Source organism: Arachis stenosperma, chromosome 3, assembly GCF_014773155.1.
Source record: "Arachis stenosperma cultivar V10309 chromosome 3, arast.V10309.gnm1.PFL2, whole genome shotgun sequence".
NCBI lineage: Eukaryota > Viridiplantae > Streptophyta > Magnoliopsida > Fabales > Fabaceae > Arachis > Arachis stenosperma.
In genome coordinates, this window is record NC_080379.1 from 9546274 (window position 1) to 9566896 (window position 20623).

Below are 20623 nucleotides of genomic sequence, written 5' to 3' on the forward strand. Positions count from 1 at the left end.
ACTACTACTCTATTCTCTAATTACTCTATAACCTTTCTTCTCCACTTCACAACATTCTTAACAAGGTTTGGATTCTTCATTATATTCTCCTTTCTTATTGTTATGAATGAATCAATGTACTTGAGTAAACCACGAATAGGTTCTTGATTTTTTTTGAAGGTTTTCGCCTAATAAAAAATACAAAAAATATTTTTCATTTTTTAAAATGTAAAACATCTAAGTCTTTTTAGAGGATTAATCTATCTTTATATATTTTAGACAGAAAAAAATTTAAATGTCTTATATTTTAAAAAATCAAAAATATTTTTATATTTTCAATTAATCTTTAAATACAAAAGTTAAGAATTTATTTATTTTTTTCTCTAATTCTTATATATACTAAATGTTTTTTTTTTTTTGTAGTGTGAAAATGGGGAGATCACGAAGTGGTTATGATGAGAGTGGGTTGAAGAAAGGTCCATGGACAGCGGAAGAGGATAGAATATTGGTGGATTACATAAACAAAAACGGCCATGGAAGTAATTGGCGAGCGCTTCCTAAGATTGCAGGTTTAAACAGATGTGGAAAGAGTTGCAGGCTGAGGTGGACTAACTACCTCAGGCCTGATATCAAGAGAGGAAAATTCTCTCAAGAAGAAGAGAAACTCATCATCAACTTACATCAACTTCTTGGCAATAAGTAATTATTAACCTAATAATATTTTATTTGTTTTTTAATTTATTTTTTACTCTTTTGATAAAAATCTATATTTATTTTTTACTCTTTTGATAAAAATCTATATTTTCACTTGATAGATATAGTTTTGACACGTGTTCATAAAAAAAATAAAAAAATTAATTAATAAATCGTTTATAAATTATCTTTAACAAATAAATTGTATTAATTTATGTGTGTAAATTATATATTTTTTGTGTATAAATTTTTTATAAATATAAGTATAAATTATTATTAATTAAGTATTGATAAAAAATATAATATTTATTAATTATGTAATAATATTACTCAAAACAAATGGATAGAATATTTTTTTATTTAAATCAGATTTGGTTGTGTGTGATTATAGGTGGTCAGCAATAGCAAGTCATCTACCAGGAAGAACTGACAATGAAATCAAGAATTTCTGGAACACTAATCTTAGAAAGAAGCTTCTAAGAATGGGGTTAGATCCAGTGACTCATCGTCCAAGATTAGATCATAATCATAATCATAATCAACTTCTTTCCAATCTTCAACACTTGCTTCTTGTTGCAAACATTCTCAACAATAACAACAACAATAATAATGCTCTATTAAGTACTCTTCTTATTAACTCTGATCATGCCAAACTCCAAATCCTCCAAAACATGCTTCAAATCCTTGCTGCTACTACTACTACTAATAATAATAATCTTGCACTAAACTTGGAGCCAATACTTAATCATCAACAATTTGGTCCATTAACCTCATCATCATCATCATCATCAGTTCCAAATGGTTTTTATGAATCTTTAGGGTTGAATGAATCTATGCTCCAAAACCTTATTTGCAGTAATGATTCTTTTCCTTGTCAAAATCAGCCCAATTTCCAAAACTTTGAAGTTCCTCCTCATGATGATAATGTTAATAATAATAATGAGAAAGTTGTTGTTGATGGCACAAATTCTTCTTCTCCTACAACACCATTGAATTGTTATTCATCACTTCCAAATCTGGTTTCAGCCTCATCACCTCATCATGAATGTTCCAACAAAGTAAATAATAATAATAATAATAATAATAATAATTCTCCAACTTCAACCAACAACTTTGAAATGTGGGCAGATTTCATGTATGAGGAAGCAAGTGATGCTTATTGGAAACACATCATAGAGTAAGTAATCTTATTCTTTTTCTCTTTTTAATTAACTTCACTTATTTTATTATAATAAGGCATCAAATCAACACATATACTCATTTTGTTGCTTTTTTTTCTTCTAATATTTGCAGTCAAGAATCTAACCAGCCATAGTCAACACTCAACAATCAAGGTTCATCACAACAATAATGGGATTTTTTTTTAATTATCATTGTTGGTTGTCTCTAGCTTAGGATCAACATACTGTTTTGTGAGGATGGATTGATTGATATAAGATTTATATATTGTATATAGAAGATTAGACTTATAGTACAACATATGGACATTATTGTAATTTTCACTTTACAAAATGCAAGCCATTATTATTGCATGTGTTTCATGTTCAATTCATGTGCGTGCATAAATTGCAGCTCTCAACTCACTCAAAAATATACAGGCAGTTCAATATATTTCTTAAAATAAACTGTATATTATATAAACTTCATAATTTATCTTACGCTAAATTACTATTTTGGGCCAAATCTTAATTAAGTTTTGGTTTTTAATATTTTAAATATTTTATTTCTATCTCAAAAAATTTTAAATAGGTTCAATGTGGTCCTATCATTAGAATTGACACTATAATAGAATAAGTGACGTGAATATTAATAATATTACTAGTTAAGTCATATCTTTTTCATATATTAGAAAGATATAACTAAAACCTTTTTGTATGTAATACTTTTTTTCATCATTTTTTTTTTATAAAAGCCTCCAAATTCTAACAATCAATCACCAACACTTCAAAATCAAAAGAAAAATTTTTATATTAGTAATCGTTATTAGTGGATCAATTTTATTTATACATTAAAATCAAATGTTATTCGCTCTTTAATATACAAATTATTTGTGTCAAATTTAATGGTAAAGTAGCATTAAATTTGCTTAAATTTTTTTAGGATTAAAATAGGATGATTGTAAATTTTTAAGACTGAAATAGAATATTTGAAACATTAAGAACCAAATTAAAATAATTCAATCTAAATATTAGAGACTAAAATAATATTTCATTTTTTATCTTTAATTAGGACCTAAGATTTGTGTGGTTGAAAATTATACAAGTTGGAAATCTATATACTATATGTCACTTGTTATTTGCTTCTTACTACCTGAAATTAATTAATTAACTATAATATAATATATAGTCAATTGTTAAGCTCCCATAATATATAATCAGGAGAGGAAAATATTACTATTAAATTGAATGAAGACTTTATTAGTAGCTTGAAGAAGAAGGGGCAGCAACGATGAGTTCCGAAAAAGAAGTTTCTATTTACTACTAATCATAATGTAAAGCAGGAAAACAAAGTCAAACTATACTCAGAACATACATGAACCAAAAACTTTACTCAAACACGCATTTGAATAATTAATTACTTTTGAGAAAAAATTCTCTTGAAAATGAGACTTAGAAAGCATAAATGTTATATTTAATTAAGTCAAAAGGTGAAGTTAGTATGATATGGTGTCTAGCATTTGGTAAAAAGACAAGTTTTTGGTTGTCCGTTTGGTGAGACAATTACTATTGATTTTTGGTCTAACAAGCAAAGAAAGACAACTCATAAGTAGCATTACTTCCTCCATTGAAGCAATTGAAGGAATCCAAAATACATGACATCAATTTACTATTGTTTATAATAATAATATTATTATTTTGATTTAATTATTCTATCAATCTTTATAGTTTTATCGAATTTATTTTTAATTAAATTTTTATATTTTTTTAAAATTAAATTCTTATACTATATTACATGTTATAATTAAGTCTTTACTGTAATAAAAATGTTAAAATTAACGGAATATTCTGTTAAAATTAATGAAATATTTTGTTAAAATTAACAAAACATTCCATTCATTCTAATATTTTTATTATGTTAGGAATTTAATTACAAAATCTAATATGATATAAAGATTCAATTAAAAAAATATAAAAATTTAATTAAAAACTTTATAAAATTATAAAGGCTGAAAAAATAATTAAATCTATTATTTTGTATATATATGAACCAAAAATTTGGTTAAAGTGAAGACTACACATCTTTTCAATGTGTAGCAAAACAAGTCTTAAAAGTTTTTTTTTTTCATTTTGGAACTTATTAAATCACTTTAAACACATTTAAACCCACTACAACTATATTTTATATTAAGTTTTGTTGAATTTTTTATTGACATAAACGTTAGAGTATCTTTTATAAGTATCTACCTATCTAATATTCTTTCGAAAGAAAAGTTGTTAGTGTAAAAGAAAAGGAAAAAAAAAAAGATTATCGTCTTATATACTTGTATATATGTTAAATTTAGTAGTCTTAATACTGTTCTTAAAACTAAACACCATTAATAAGTGAAATTTATATATATATGCACCATTAATTCTTAATTTTTCCATTTTTATTTGAATGTAAATAGAAATAAATTGATTAAATAACATACATATAATGACCCATGAATATAAAAAAATTTAAATGTATTTTATGGTGCTAATTTTTTAACTATTTGATAGAAAAATAAAAGATGAGATCTATTTTTATTTTTCTTAATTTTTAGACAAATTAGACATCTATGTATTAAGCACCATAGAATTTTTTAAAAATTTAATGCATATAGATAGTCGGTTTGATTATATTTTTCCATCAAGCATGTTTGAAAGGGTGAAGGGAGGAGATGCACAAAAATAATTGTAAAGAGAAAGCATGTAATACATAAAAGAGGATCGGATACGTAGAGATCAGAATTAACTTTAGTTAGTCAACATTAATTATTTTAAGAGTTTAAATTTATAATTTATAATTTAAAGTTAAGAATTTATAATTTTAATTATAGAATTTAAGATAAATAAAATAATTTTTAAATAATTGACTAGTTGAAAAAAAAATTAATTTCCTAAATATTACTCTATGTAATAAATAAATAACAACTTAAGGAAATATAACAACTTAATTAATTTGGGTTGATTTAGTGATTAGTTTACTAGTCTGTTTAAGTAAGTATCGGAGGTTCGAATCTGCTATCTACATTCACGGACTAACGACAAAACCCTTAAGTAAAGTTCAAATTCACGACAAATTATTTATTGGCTAATCGAATTGGGGATATCATATAAAAAAAGAAATATAACAACTTTAATAACCTTTATTGATATTTTGTTGTAGTTAATGACAAATCAGTTTAGGTTATCATTTTTTTTTTAAAAAAAGTGTAGACTGTAGAATATTATTGTAATTGAATATGGTTGTTTATTTTGTCGTTTTCACTTTGTCATATGTAAAATTTCATGCCAAAATTCTTACACTCTGCAACTACAAGGGGTGTCCTTATTCAAGGCGACAAACAAAAAGGTACAAAGCATAAAGCAGATAGATAAAGAATTAAAGACCCAAAAAAAATAGAAAGAAAGAAAGGAAAAGATAGATATTCGGTGCACAACAGCACAAGTTATTTTTTTAAATAAAGAATTATATCTGCATTATTTTATTTCATTTTGGAAAATGGTCTTTAAATCCTATTGGGCCCAACAACTAAAGGCACTTCATTAGAATTTTAGACAAATTTTAAAATGCAAAACAATAATTAAAAAAAATTGAATGATTAAATCTCATAAGTAGTTGATAGCACAACTTTTTTTTACCATGTCCAAATAATACTCTTCCATAGAAGATTCAAGTAAACTTTCTTAAGATAGTATTTGTTTTTAGATACTAGAACTAAAGTTGAGATATTGAAATTTAGTAGTGTTTGAATATCAGAAATTAAAATTAAAATTTTAGTTTCGAAATACAAAATTTTAATACTTCTAAAAAGTAAGAATATAAAGAAATGAAATTTCTAAAGACAAAAACTAAATTTAATTTTTTCTTTACTTAGCTAAATATATTTTAATAAATATTCTTATTTCTTATTCATATTTATTTTGAACCAAATAAAATACTAAAATATAACTTAATTCTGTATATTTTATATCAAACATAATAATATAATACATAGACTTAACTCATAAAAAAAAATAATAATAATACATAGACTTAATTTAATCTCAATATATAATACCAAACTTAATTTAATCTCAGTTTTTTAGTTTCTGCCTCGTTTCCAAATGCAGCCTTAAAGGAAACTCATTAATGTTTAGTAGAACTTTAGTGTTCTAACTTAAGTTCATATTTGTTGAAAACAGGAAAAGTTCATTTGCTACACAGATGCCAAAATCTATTGGCAACTCAAATGGAGAAACAGTCAAATAGTAAAGTTGAATGTAAGTGTTTCCTAAAGTGAACTTTGTACATAATATGAGAATGTAATATACATATTAGCCTTAAATAATTTAAAAAATTATAATTATGAATTATACTTTGAATTATCTGAATGCATTGTGGCTCACTTAATGGATCACTATACATCAAAGGACATTGAACTTCTATCCAGAATTTGATTTGAATTGGGATCACATAAGAATACAATTAAACTCGCCACTTCTTTCATCAAATCTAGTAAGGAGGGCAAGGTGCAAAGTAGAGGGAGAGAAAAAAAAAATAGTCTCATCAATCACATACATTTTCCTGCTAACATGGAGAACCACAATCAAAATGAGAGGGAAAAAAAAGAAAAGAAGAAAATCCTAAACAATATTACACATCATTCCTTTAGAAATCTAATTTGTGGGAGAAAAAAAAAAATCATAATCAAACACATGCAAACCAAGTGAATGTTCAATATACCTCCCAAAGTTGCAACATTGTTCTATTTCTGGTTGCTTGAACCCTTTTTCTTGAGCAGGCTTCCAAACTTGCCAAGCAAAGGCTTCTTCTTTTTCTTCAACTGTTGTTGCTGCTTGGAAGGAGAGGTCCCGCCATCGTCATTGTTCTCGGCTATGGATGAACCGTTTATGTTATCAAAGCTCTCGCCGGCTTCTGCCTTGGAATCGGCTTCTTCTTCAAAGGACTCGGGCTCTGGATCCCTCTCTGGCGACAACTCCTTTTTCTCTATCTTGCAGCTCTCCCACATTTTATGTTCAACTTCTACTGAATTATCATTTTCCTTACTAGCATAATCTTCCTTCAGTTTTCCATTCCCATTCTCATGTTTGGGAGATTCTATCTTTTCAGCCTTATCATTCACAGGAATAGTCTCTTCTTGAAAGCCTTGTTTGAGCACTTCTTGATTTGCTGAATCTTCTACCTTCAATACGTCTTCTCCTCCATGCCCATTCTCTTCGGAAAATTCAACCACCTTAGGAAGCAAATCATAATCCTTCTCACTGTCTGTGAGATCCCCGTTTTCCTCAGTGTGGTTTCTGGCTGTTATTTCTTCCAGTAGCTTAGATAACTCCTCCACCTTCTTAATAGATTCAGCTTCCTTAGTGCGGAGTTCATCATTTTCTTGAATAATACTCTGCAATTCATTTTCTTTATCCAATAAATTCTCCTTCAATTTCACGTTCTCGGCCGTTGCTTCTTTAAGAGCTTCCTGCAAGTTAATTGCCTCAGCCTCAACTTCCTTCAGATTTTCCTTCAACTGAGCTTCTTCCTCCCTGCTGGCACTAGCTTCATCCTCGGTATCTTTGAGCAAGAGAGCCAATCTATTTATTTCTTTTCCCAAGGACGAATTCTCTTCTTCGGTTTTCTTTAAGCAGCCGACTAGTTGATGTTCTCTCTCTTTCCACTCGGCTCTGGAGTTCTCAAAGTCATTCTTAGAATTTTCGACATTACAAGTAAGAACATCAATCTCACGCCGTGCATCATCAAGCATGGATTCATATTTTTCATTGGTAGCTTTTAAAACTGACTTTAAATCTTCAAGCTGGGTCTCGTAACTTTCATGTTCCGCTTGGCTGCTCAATAGCTTCTCTTTGGCTTCTCTAGCCTCTGCAGATACTTCATGTAATGCAGAAGTTAAGCTTTCCATTGCCTTTTTGCACTTTTCTTCTTCATCCCTAGAATTCTCCAAATCATTGATAAGTTGATTTTTCTCTTCAAGTAGGGTCTGCACGCTAGCAGCTGCAAGCTTTTCATTGTTCAAAGCCTGAATCTTCTCTTCCTTAACTGTCTCAAGTTCGGATTTGAGAGCTTCAACCTTGTGTGTCATTTCAAGACTTTCTTCCTTGGCCACATTAATCCGATGCTCTGAATCCTCAAGATCTGCCTTTTGTCTCCCAACAGTCATTTCTAACAATCCTACCTTCTCTTTAAGAGCCGCAACTTCAGATTCTGCTTCATGCAACAAATCATTGCTTCCTTCTAGCTGTTTCATGACATTTTCCAAAGATTCCGATGCAGATTTTTCCAACTTATTTGCTTCTTGAACCCTCATCTCTAGTTCCTCAACCTTCTTCGTCCACTCCTCCAACACACTATGAGCATATGATTCAGCCATCCTTGCGGCCTCAAGCTCTACATTGAGCTGTTCGATAGTAGTTTCTTTCTCTGCCAACTTCTCATCATAATCCTCGGCCTTTGCAAGTTCTTGCTTAAGAGCTTCTACCTCTGCTTTCAGCTTCAATATAGTATTACTCTCACTGGCCTCTGTTTCCTGTTTCAAATCAAGTAATGCCTTCAACCGAGTCAGTTCAGCTGAAAGAATCTCTGCCTTCTCGGCATGAATCTCAGCAATCTTAGTTGCATCATCAGCATGGTTCAGTGCCTGGTTCTTTGCATCACAAGTCATGGCGAGTTCTTGCTTAACACGCTGGAGCTCCTCGGTGGTGGAGAGAAGAGCAGCAACATCCAAAGCATGCTGGCTCTTTACATTTTCAATCTCTTTCTGCCATTCTTCTTCCTTCTTCTGGGCAGATTCAATTCCAGCCTGCTCCAATTCAACAGCTCGGAACTTCTCAATCTCAGATTCCTCCTCAGCCCGCTTTTGAGCCACCAATGCTTCCCTGAGTTTCTCATTTGCTTCCTCAGCTAATCTCTGTGCTTCTTTCAACTCATTAATTACTTTAAGCTTCTCTTTCTCAGCGTGAATGAGCTGCTCCTTCGCTTTCTTTAGATCCTCCTGAACAAGATTCAACTGGTTCTGCAATTCTGAACCCTTTGCAGCTCTTGTTGGTTGTTTCTGAAAAACAAGGGAACACACAATCGGAGATCAGACTACATATACGTATAATCTCTAACGGAAAGCACAATTAAATAAAGTAGTTTGCCAAATCAACTATGAAGAATAATGAAAGAAACATCTCTGGCAGTTTCCTAAAAAATGCTAGACATCTCAGAATCACAGTTAAAAAGTCATGCATTATCTATAATTTCAATTCTTATACAAAAATGTCGAATAATTAGCACTAATTGGAAGACTATAATATTCTTAAACATCTCAAACGGTTCCTTGTAACATTAGTTAAAAGACTTGGTCACTTAGTCACAATCTGAAAGAAAGATAGGATACTTAAATGCATTCTACAACTTACATCAGGTGGGTTGGAGGCAGGCTTTGGTGATTTCCGATCAGGAGTAGCAGCAGGCTTTGAATTCACAGATCGCGGCGATCGTTCAATGGAATGGCGCAGATTTTGCAAGGGTGATGGTGATTCGGATTCCGATTTGGACACTCCTCTGCTAAGTTTGCTGCCTCTTGGAGTTGCTAGTGATGTTTTGTTGGGAGTTTCAGACAAATTGGATCTACCATAAGAAAGTATTGTAATGCCAATAACAGATCAATAATTCATTTTACAAAACAGAACATGACAACATAAGAAACAAAAAGACACAAAATGACATAGTTATATACACTCCAACTAATGGATCTAAACAAAAAAGGAAAGTGACCCTAATCCAAAATTCAGCATCCAGAATCTTTGGCAAGCCAAAAATAAATGAGAATCGAAGTGAAAATGACAGTGATATAACAATCAGTTAATGCAAAAGGCCCTAAGCTAACATGAACACAGAAAACTCAAGCTGAAACTGTAATCAAACATGAGAAAAAGAAGAAACTGAGAAACACAATACAACTTACAAAAAAGTTACAAAATTTAGGTAAAAATTCCACAATAGCACATCAGAACTACTGGATCAAACCCTATAAAGCAGAACCCAACCATCCAAACAGATCAAAAAAGAAAAAGAAAGGAACCAAATTTCAGATCTTCACATGAAACTCATAGAAGCATAACCACGAACACCAAGCAAGCATGCTTCAAATGCTTCTGCACTTACTTAGTAGCTTTTGAAGCCATGGTTGGGGGTGGTGGAGGAAGTAGTCCCAACAAGAACAAAAGTAGAAAAGTTGAAAACTTTGGAGAAAAGGGTCAGTGACTGCACTGAGAATGCTAGAGTTCTGACATTGCAAGAGGAAGAAACAGAGAAACTGAACAAGGAATTTGTTTCTTTTTTTGGGGGGGATCAGAGAGAGTTTGAAGTTAAATGAAATGATTTTGTTGTTGCTGCTGGAAATTATTGGAATGAGAAAGAAAGAAAGAAAGAAAGAAAGAAGATGATTATGATGATGGGGTTTGAATACAGAGAGAGAGAGAACAGAAAAAAGTTAATAATTTGAGGCGGTTTTCTTTGTCTCCAGAGTGGCCACACACAGAGCAATGGTGTCTCTGTCTTTTTCTCATTCTTCAATATCTCTCTCTCTCAACCGTTTTTTTTTTGGGTGGAGTGGTGGGTATATTTTGAGGTGCAATAAGATGAATCATGAATTGTGAATTGACAAAAGTAACCCTAATTATGTGTGGATTCTTCTCTTTTTCCTTTATCCCAATCTGTCAAAAAAGCAACTGACTAACTGAGTAACTTTTTCAGAAGCAAAGCTAAGAAAGGACCTGTTAGTGTGTGACTCTCTCTGTGTAACATAATTTTCTATTATAAGCCATGCATTGGCTAATTTATTTATTTTAATATTTTTTTTTTACATTCAACATTCTCATATAGTTTATTATTTTTGGATAATTTACATAGATAAATTAAACAAAAAAAATATACAAATGTTTTAAATTGAATTTAGTTACATATATGTTTCGTTTGATTTTTTATATAAATTAAATTAAATTTATTTAATTTACTGTGTATATATTGTACTAATAATAATTCGAATTAATTTAATTTATATAAAAAATCAAACAAAATATACATATAACTAAATTCAATTTAAAATATCTGTATAATTTTGTTTTTATTTAATTTATCTTTGTATGAGAATTAAAATTTTCTTTTTTTTCATTCTTTATCTATCTTTAATTTTTTATCTCTTTTTTTCTTTATTTTTTAAATTTAATAAGATAAAATCACTGAATTGAATAAGATTTTTTAACTCCACAAAATATATAAAATGTCTCAATTATTAATCACCATCAGCATAATTCAGTCTATTATGGATCAGAAATTTTGCCACATACATCAGATAAGCATGGTGAAAAATAATAATTTAAGTTCTCCATTTTTAAATATAGTGATGCCTTAACTAACTAAAGCATTATATATATCAAATCAAATCCTTTCCACCTGCCCATAATTTTTCTGGTTTATTATTAAAATGATTATGGTAGTCATCACTGGATTTCCTGTTGAATAACTAAAACAACTAGCTGATTTGTGTGATATTAAACAGTTTAATAAACGAATTTAATTTAATTTAGTTTAAATTACTCAAAGTGGAGCTTATATATCAACTTTGGTATGGTGGGAAGCTGACTAGTAACCAACACTTCAATTCCTTTATCTTATGGCAAAATTGATTGCAAATAGTATGATTACTACGCTAAAATCATTAGGTAGATTTGAATGTGAATCTATATATAATTATATATATATATATATAAAGTTTAAGTGTACCGAAAGTACCGATATTTAATTATTTTAACCGTTAATTTTAATTAATATATATTATATATATTTTTTATAATTCAAATGAACGGTTAAAATAATTAGAACACCACGTTCTCAATATACTTAATTAAAACTCTTCCTATAATATAAGTGGTGCCACCTTCACTTCAAGAATATATGGACAGCATAACAAATATATAATATATGTTGATTGTGAGTGTTAACCTTTGTTATAAATTTGAATGTGTGTTTTAACCGTTTAATTTTAATTAGTATCATTCATTATTCTTTTCTAAGTTATCTCAAAGTCAAAAGCATTTGATGACTATAAAACGGTCTTGAAGTCAAAATCAATGTGTTGGAGTTGAAGTTAATTTTATCATCAAGTTAAGTAAATAATGTCTTACTTTAATTTGATATAATCAACTATATGTGTTGAAAACTTGAAATTAATTATTATCCTTTACTACAAGTGTCGATCCGTTTAGACACGATTGACATTTTCATATATTTTTTACGGGAATTTTATTTTATTTTATTTAAATAAGATGTATCAAGTACAAACATTAACATGTACTTGCTAGTTGCTATATTATTAATGACAGTAATTATTCATTTTTCCTATTACGTTCGAATTATTACTATACTATATATATAATCTATAATCTAATCTGTCGTTGACTTTTGACTCAAAGTTGATTTGTATCAATTTGACAATGAGTATAGGGACGACCCTAAAATAGTCACCAAACAAAATACAGACCCTAAAATTAAATATACTCATTTATGAGTATATATATAGGAGAGGATGTGTAGACTTTTAATCTATATATTCATTTAATGATTAAGCTAATTATTGAAAATAATTGAGATTGTACATTAGTTGTTTCTTTCTTCTTCCCCCCCCCCCCCCCCCCCCTGAAATTAGCAGAATACTCAATAATTATAACTTGGAATTACTACTACTACTATTATTATTATTATTATTATTATTATTATTATTATTATTATTATTATTATTATTATTATTATCGAAGTAGCATGTACTTAAATACGTATATAAAATAATGTCTATACTTACGTTAAAAAAAAAGGCAAAGATACATTTTCCTTCAAATTGTAAGAATGAGTTTTTAGGTACAAGCGAAGTAGTTGGGAACAGAAATATCAAGCCCTTCAATTTGATCTTATTTATTTGTTGAACGTGCACATGCATGTACACGTATGTATGTATTAATACATAATCACAATTTCCATGTGACACAAAAGTTTATTGCGACAAGTTGAGTTCTTTTGCTTTTTTTTTTAATAAAAATATATCTAATTAAAGTAGAATTACAGAAGAGCCAATATTAGTTATTTCATAATCGCACCAACTTGAATTAATCGAATGGTTAGCTTATTCATTGGCATAAACAAGTGTCGGGATTTGAATTCCACTTTGTACATGCAGCAATCTATTGGCCAGTAGCAAACTCTTAAATAAAACTTCTATCCACGACAGATTAGTCATTGACCTGTCAGGTTGAAAAATACCGTGGACAACAAAAAAAAGTTATTTCATAACCTAATTAATATTCTCTAATCAGGAAAAGATGAAATAATATTTGCTGAAAATGTTGGTAATTGGTTTCTATTTTCTAGACATGAACAAATTAAGCGAGTGAGTTTGTCTCAAGTAACAATCCAATTCAAAAACATATATAAATTTGTGAAGCTGCTCTTAATAAGCATAGTTTAATCCGTTCAATGTCTTGCCACAATTGCACAAACAAATTACAGTCTAATAAACATACTCTTTCTAGATATAATCATTTTATGGATCATTATCCTGATAACATCCTCTAGGTAGTTAGTTAGAAACATGAGTTATGAGAGGTTAATGTCATATTTATAAATAATAAAAAACGGTGTCACATTTGATAAAATATAAAGCTAACGAATTTTATACGAATTAATTTAAAAATAATTTTTTTAAAATATTATTATTATTATTATTATTATTATTATTATTATTATTATTATTATTATTATTATTATTATTATTATCTACAAATATTTAAAAAAATATATAAAGGCATCTAATTTGGTTCCATTGAAAATTAAATATGATAAAATGGCAGGATCTAGTAACAAACCTATATAAAAACAAGACACCTAAAAAAAACTATATAAAAACAGTTCCCCATTTTCTATCATTAATTATTTCTTATGGCAATAAGCTCAACAACCTGAGTTGTTCAGATTTATATATTTTCCAAAACAACACATGATGATTTAGTAATGCAAATAGTACTAATGTCAAAATGGATAATAGATATTAGGTTAGGTTAGAAGTCATTGTTTACAAAACCATGCACATGACCACACACATGTCATGCCCCAAAAACCAATAATGCTTATTTGCATTATGTAGTAACTTCTCATCATCTCTTCCTTGCTACCAACTTGACCTCATAAAAAATAAGACCAATAAAAGGCATATGCAATTTATTATCATAAAAAAGATACCTAGACATAAGTGTGAAAATTACAAGACCTTACACTAATGTCATAAATTAGGATAGTAAATCTAGTAACACGTCATTTATATGCACAAATATATGGTTGTGCAAGCAAGGTAGTTTTATACAACTGGCATGCACATGGGATCAAAATTAAAATAAAAAAAGAGCTGAAAATAGTGAGATTTTCAGATTCAGATTTGAGGAAAGGACAGATAGTGCACAAGTAAACAATAAACATAATTCTGAGATGGGAAGCATGTTGTGTTGCATTATTTTGTTTTTCAGATTTTGATGAGCCTCTCTTATCTTCTTGAAACTCTTTTCAACAATCCTAAATTAATATTCCCCCTTTTTTTAATTTCTTTTTTTCTTTTGCAGCAGTTTCTTCATTAACAAGCTGCCAAAGGATTTTACCACATCCATTCCACATGTCAAACCTTCTTGTTATATTCCTTTTGCTTATATCAATATACACCTACTTGGATTTTTGTACATTCTTTCACTTCTTGATTTTCTTCTATTATTTATTTTTTTTCAATATTGTTTTGGATAAACTTAGCCGATCAAATTTTCATGTTAAATGTGGGACCATAACAGCTAAGGTGTAACAATGACATCTTTTCTTTCCAATTTGACTGTGAAACTACTTTAATATAAAAACATTGATATTCGGCTATTCATTTGAGATTGAGTAAATTTGAACCAAAAATTCTTATTTAAGTAACACTTCAAGTTTTTCTTTTTTAATTAATCAAGAAAATCTTGCTGATGACTGACTTCTATATGTATGTAAATGTTACTCAGGTCATTTGCTTTTTAAACAAATACAAACTATACACAAACTTTGTAAAGTCAAATAATTAGAACTTAAATGATAGATGCATGAATTCTCAAAGAAACGATCTTATGAATACAGATATTAATATTAAATTTGAAATGCTAATCTTGTTTCTACTGGAGTGTGTTTATAATATACATAAAAGAATCAGATTGATGCTATTTAAAATTTCAGTATATGGAGAAAGTAAAACAAGTACTAGTTTATTTTTGGGAAAAAATATTTCTTTAATCATATGATCTATGATCATAATCCTGTGAGAAACATTATGGGAATATATTAAGTGTGGAAAACTCCACCCACTCAAATTTAATCTACCATTAGATGAGGTGAAAATGTCTGTTTTAATGATATCACTTGTCTCAAAAATTTAAATAAATAAAAAAAATACATAAATGGTTATATTTCTAACACATTCCCTCAAATAAAAATCTCTTTTGAGTATGCTGAAATTCTTTCGTTTCAGATAAATAATAATCGAACTCTATACTTTTTGGTCATAAAAACTATGGTAATATGTTATGAAACTACTTATTCTAAAAGCTTAATCTGACAGGAGAGTATTCATTAATAGTTATATACTTATATCTCTTTACACACAACTTCGGAATAATGACTAGAGGAATAAACAAAACATTTTGATCAGACATTCAGATTGTGCAAGAGTAACAGAGGTGAGTTTGGAAATCATATCATATACCACGAATTGTGGGAGTGAGTAATGGGATGTGAAAGAGAGATTAGCAAATATACACATCAATCATCATCATAAGAGACATGAAAGTTGGTGGTGCAGCCAGAAGCCTCAGGGTCCTCAGCCCCACAGCAGTCATAGAATTTGGCAGCATATGGTGGATCATTGGGTCCCAATTCATAGTACCTTCATAAGTAAGAAACAACAAACTAATTGACCATTTTACATAGCATGCATCATATGAACCCAAATTTCAGCTAAATGAACAAAAGAACTTTCAAGTTTATTAGCCTGATAAGGTGAAGCTTAGCTAACCCTAAGATCAAGCCAGGTCAACATTTACCTAAACTTGTATTAGCAATGATCCCAAATGTGAAATATAATTGCATGGCTTGACACAATCATATTCCTAGAAATAGAAAAAACAAGCAGCAGGGTGTGTATCCACTCTTGAAACCAAGGAACAACAAAAACCATGTAATACATGGATACACATCCAAATCCGAAGTCCGAACCGAGTTTGCTCGGGTTAACCCAATGGACCGAACCAATCTTGTCTGAATGGGTTGGATTGGTTCGGGTCATCAGATTATCCAGCAACTCGGGTATTCTTGAACAGCCCTATCTATAATCTACTACTCCTATAGGCTATAGGTCTATAGCTTTCCATGCTTAAAATTGACTCTTATGCTTTAAGGCCTTAACATGAACTAAATCACTCACATAGAAACATTGTCATGAATGCCATGCTCCATAATTGGGACAAAACACAAATACAAATACAAAGACACACCACATACAAAAATGTTGTACAAATGTCTTGTCTCGACTACTAAACACAACACAGAAAAATGGTGATTGGCTATATAGCATATGAAATTCTAGCAAGTAGAGTAAGCAGAAGAAGTGTGTTTTGCAAATAACTAAGAATTGAAGGTAGTTAGGGGAAATTTGAGGCAATAGTGGGGAAATTACTGAAACACCTTAAAGAATTAGAGGTATGAAAATGGAAGGAAAAAGGGGGTACCTTTTCTGGTCGTCGTGACGGCGACAGACGAAGAAAGAAGGGTGGAAGCGGCAAGAAGAAGAGGTGTTGGAAGATGGATCATAAGTTTCCTTGCATCTCTTGCATATCTTCCATGATTCCTTCTTCTCCATTCTCTCTCTTTCTCGGATCCAAACCCTAATAATTAATCTCTTCACTTCGCTTTTAGGCAACCAGTATGCATCCCCACTTTACACTTTTTTATAAAAAGTTATGAAAGTCAAGTTTTAAATATGCAAAATAAAATATTTATTTTTTAATAAAAATTCATATACAATTATCTTCGAAATTGATAGTATTCAACTTACTTGTTTCATGGATTCGTTGAAGTGTCATATTGTAATATGTAACGTGTGAAGGGGTGTAGAGAACTAAAATAATAAGTGAAATTGCAATTCCAAAAATTAAAAGGCTAATTTTAAAATATCAGTAACTACAATAATCATGCTTACAAAATCAAACCAAAATAAGTTTATTATTATTATTATGTGTATATAATATAAATTGAAAAACAATAATATTTTTATCTTATATTTGTCTTGCATTTAAACTAATATTAACTAATTTCTAATTTTTTTAACTAAAGTATTAACTCTTAATATTTTTCTAAAAAATAATAAAGAAGTTAAATTTTGACAATTTTCTTTGTATGCAGCACCATTGTAATTTGTAAGTGCGATAACTTTTATGTAGCAACAATTCTCAATAGCATCAAGCTACACAAATAAAGCAAGTCCTATAAACTTCTAAGTTCTAAACTTGTATTTCAGTTTCATTTGGTTCACAGTATATATGCTCCTACACCTACACTACTGTATTTGGGGGTGGAAGGAATTGAGAAAATGGAATATTCACAACGTTGAATTGGAACTCATGGCATGGCCATGGAGAGGTTTCTTCAGTTTCACATGTAAGTTATGTCATCTTCATCATATTCAGCTGTGACTTCTCCCTTTCCTGATATGATTTTGATCAGGCTCTTTGTGGCTCGCCCGACCGCTCTCGACGTCTTCCTTGCAGCTCCAGCAACAGCAGGTTGCAAAGATATTATGGGCAAGCTTGCCCTTTCTTGAATCATTGCTGTATCACACCAAACCATAGAATCTAGTTGGTATTTATGAATGAGATTGAATGTTATTGCATAATTTGAGATTGTGGAATTCTTAACATGTTCCTAGCAGAAAGAGTGCAAAAGATGATATAGAGTTTTACTCATCCATTGGAGGAACAATTTAGACTTAAGTATCATTTGTCCTTTGAAATATGAACACACAAATATTTCTGAGTTTTCTTTTCCATTTCCAGTTTTCTCTTATTCCTATGTTCAAGTTTGTGTAGATAAGTAAGAGAGCTGCTAAATGTGGTAGTCAAAACTAATCATAAAAGAAATATAAAGGATTATCGGCATAATACATACACATGGTTTGCTGTTGTGCTATTGAACCAATGTTCCGAATTCCAGCTTCTGCGGCTTGCAAAGCTTGAGTTGACTTGTTTATTCCCTCTGTTATTTCCTGGCTAATTTCCAAACACCAAATGATTTTAGATCCACATATGCAACATCATTTTAAGTTATGGCTTTGAAAGAATTTATATAAATGGGGGCTTCTGCTTTTCAAACTAGCAGCTAGTAAATGTTTGAAGTTTTCATTTAACAGCCGACAATTAAATATACAAAATTCAGTACAAGGATTGCACTCCAGACAGTTCAAGTGTTCAACTTCAGTGGGGAAGCCAACCACAAGAACTGTAAAGAACTTATCAGCTTTAAGTGTTGCATGTAAAAAAATAGAAAATGAGAAAAAAGAAGAAATAAACGGAATCAGGTAACAAAAAGTCTTCCTCAAGAATTCAAATCCTCAAAATTAAGTACAGATATCCACCATCTGGAGCTACTTCAAGGAAACCGTTTAAGGAACAATATTTATAACAGGTCTAGAAGCTTTCATCTTAGGCCCTATTTCATTACAATTCACAAGTCTTTCATGGCTAAAAATATGAAGCACCAGGGTCAATGGATTACCAAAGAAAACCACATTCAAGTCCTGTGAATAATGCCAAATAGGAAACTAGGATGAAAGTAAGCGAGACCCACTTCAGGTAAATATATTAACTATATTATGTTATCGTTGATGTAAGAATGGGTAGCATAAAGTTTCTTAGAACAATGTACAAAATCAGTAAAACCACATAAAATATCTATCTCAGTTCTAAAAGAAGTGATTCAGAGGCAATGTATTCAGTGTCACCTTAGATCACTCAGTTCTAGTGTCAGATCACTAATTTCCATCCCCGAAAGCCTAACAGCAGCCATGGTACTCGGGAGTTCCTCTCTAGCAGTATCTGCTAGCTTCGAAAGGGATATCGCAGCATTTCTCATTGCCTGGTGAAACATGTGGAAGAGTTTATATGCAATATATTTGGAGAGTTTGTTTGGCTTAAACAATTATCCAAATAGTGGATGACATAATGGTATGCCTAAAGCTGAAAGTAAAATTTAAAAGCACAACATAACAAATGTTACAACCATTTACACCATTGTTAAGCCAAATTCATACAGAACCAAATAAAAGATCAAAGTATTGAACCCTAAACAAATATTAAAAAAAAAAAAAATTAAACCTTCACTACATCATTAAGCTTTACAGAATTAAAAGGAAGCATCAGTATCAAATATTGCAACCTAGATTCTTATATTTGTGACTAGTTGTATTCAATATTCATAACAACTTGAAAAGTTTAGATAATTATATGTAAGCATTATCATATAAAACTTACAACTAGAGTGGGAACAGCAGCAAAAACAAGGCTAGTGAATGCCACAGAGGTCTGCAGAAACCAAAAAAACAGAAAAGAATCAAAACATCAATTAGGATCAACAAACAAAACCGAACTCAAATCTAGAATGGAAAAACAAAAAATTAAGACTTCAAAAGTGAATCCAAAAGAGTTAGGTTAGCTTGTTATCAGGTGAAAACAAAAAGGGGCTATACCGTGCAGGCAATGAATGCGAGGAGAAAGAAAGCTTGGTCACTCAAACTGAACTTGGGAACTGGAGAAGAAAAGGAGGGAACTTTGGGGGTACCCACTTGGGTGTGAAATTGAAAGGTATCATTCTGAATAACAATGGGTTCGGATCCATTATTTGTTGAAGAACATGCAAAGAAGTGCGGTGACCTGAATTTGGTTGAGATGAGAAGGATATGGCGCGAAGTGGAAAAAGTGGGTTGTCTGATTTTGAGGCAAAGATTGAAACTTTGGTGTGTGGTTAAGATGAGAGAGTTTATGGACATGGTGATTCAAATTGGAGTTGCAGGAATGCCACACCCCCTAACCTCACATCACCGCTCTCTTCTATTCTTTCTGCTACTTTGATTTTTCAGCTTGCAAATACAGCCACAACTATTAATTAAAAAATATATTTATAACACAAAAATGAATGAATGGGTTCAATACTTCAATTATTTTACTTAATTGAATAAACTGGTTAATAATTTAGAAACCAAAGCTATAAAATAAAATCAATATAAAATTCCTTTTCTGGGTTATAAAATCAAATTGTCCAATAGTTTCACATGTTCGATATTTACTAACAGTTTATTTACCGGCTTTGAGAGCCTTGTTTGGCAATAAAAATTAAAAAATAATGTGCCCAATAAAAGTTAGTTAATAAAGTAGTTATATATTTATGTATATACATATATTATTTATTTTATATATTTTTAATGTGTATTCATATTCTATATGCATTTTATACGAGTGATTGATCTTTTATGTATATGACATAGTTGCTTACAATAGGTGCAACCCCCCAATCTATTTTTTATTTAATTTTAGTTCTTAAGCACACAAAAATCTCTAACCTTGCTCTTATTAGTCCACACAGGAGAACCTTCATAATCCAACAT

The 20623-nt window shown here is 30.2% G+C and overlaps 4 protein-coding genes across 4 annotated transcripts; 1 reads left to right on the forward strand and 3 right to left on the reverse strand.

The window, feature by feature from the left end:
• LOC130969441 (transcription factor MYB53-like) lies at positions 1-2184 on the forward strand. The gene is made up of 4 exons (XM_057895162.1): positions 1-65; positions 403-678; positions 1064-1849; positions 1966-2184. The coding sequence occupies exons 2-4, from the start codon at positions 410-412 to the stop codon at positions 1985-1987; spliced, it is 1077 nt and encodes a 358-aa protein (XP_057751145.1). The 5' UTR covers positions 1-65; positions 403-409; the 3' UTR covers positions 1988-2184.
• A 4003-nt stretch (positions 2185-6187) lies between these two features.
• LOC130968736 (WEB family protein At3g02930, chloroplastic-like) lies at positions 6188-10456 on the reverse strand. The gene is made up of 3 exons (XM_057894172.1): positions 10018-10456; positions 9270-9480; positions 6188-8917 (listed from the first exon to the last, which is right to left on the reverse strand). The coding sequence occupies exons 1-3, from the start codon at positions 10035-10037 to the stop codon at positions 6605-6607; spliced, it is 2544 nt and encodes an 847-aa protein (XP_057750155.1). The 5' UTR covers positions 10038-10456; the 3' UTR covers positions 6188-6604.
• A 5070-nt stretch (positions 10457-15526) lies between these two features.
• LOC130970466 (uncharacterized) lies at positions 15527-16930 on the reverse strand. The gene is made up of 2 exons (XM_057896558.1): positions 16698-16930; positions 15527-15856 (listed from the first exon to the last, which is right to left on the reverse strand). The coding sequence occupies exons 1-2, from the start codon at positions 16826-16828 to the stop codon at positions 15733-15735; spliced, it is 255 nt and encodes an 84-aa protein (XP_057752541.1). The 5' UTR covers positions 16829-16930; the 3' UTR covers positions 15527-15732.
• Positions 16931-17353: 423 nt separating this feature from the next.
• On the reverse strand, positions 17354-20100 carry LOC130970465 (uncharacterized). The gene is made up of 5 exons (XM_057896557.1): positions 19709-20100; positions 19494-19544; positions 18965-19098; positions 18133-18233; positions 17354-17795 (listed from the first exon to the last, which is right to left on the reverse strand). The coding sequence occupies exons 1-5, from the start codon at positions 20006-20008 to the stop codon at positions 17620-17622; spliced, it is 762 nt and encodes a 253-aa protein (XP_057752540.1). The 5' UTR covers positions 20009-20100; the 3' UTR covers positions 17354-17619.
• Positions 20101-20623: the final 523 nt, after the last annotated feature.

Coding starts and splice junctions, on each gene's coding strand:
- LOC130970466 (XM_057896558.1), bottom strand. CDS start 16,828: ATGGAGAAGAAGGAATCATGGAAGATATGCAAGAGATGCAAGGAAACT. Junction 15,857..16,697: donor CGTCACGACGACCAGAAAAG/GTACCCCCTTTT, acceptor TTACTTATGAAG/GTACTATGAATTGGGACCCA.
- LOC130968736 (XM_057894172.1), bottom strand. CDS start 10,037: ATGGCTTCAAAAGCTACTAA. Junction 9,481..10,017: donor ATGGCTTCAAAAGCTACTAA/GTAAGTGCAGAA, acceptor TTCTTATGGTAG/ATCCAATTTGTCTGAAACTC. Junction 8,918..9,269: donor CTGCCTCCAACCCACCTGAT/GTAAGTTGTAGA, acceptor CTTGTTTTTCAG/AAACAACCAACAAGAGCTGC.
- LOC130970465 (XM_057896557.1), bottom strand. CDS start 20,008: ATGTCCATAAACTCTCTCATCTTAACCACACACCAAAGTTTCAATCTT. Junction 19,099..19,493: donor CTGCTGTTCCCACTCTAGTT/GTAAGTTTTATA, acceptor ATGTTTCACCAG/GCAATGAGAAATGCTGCGAT. Junction 18,234..18,964: donor CTAGAACTGAGTGATCTAAG/GTGACACTGAAT, acceptor TTTGGAAATTAG/CCAGGAAATAACAGAGGGAA.
- LOC130969441 (XM_057895162.1), top strand. CDS start 410: ATGGGGAGATCACGAAGTGGTTATGATGAGAGTGGGTTGAAGAAAGGT. Junction 679..1,063: donor CATCAACTTCTTGGCAATAA/GTAATTATTAAC, acceptor GTGTGATTATAG/GTGGTCAGCAATAGCAAGTC. Junction 1,850..1,965: donor TATTGGAAACACATCATAGA/GTAAGTAATCTT, acceptor TAATATTTGCAG/TCAAGAATCTAACCAGCCAT.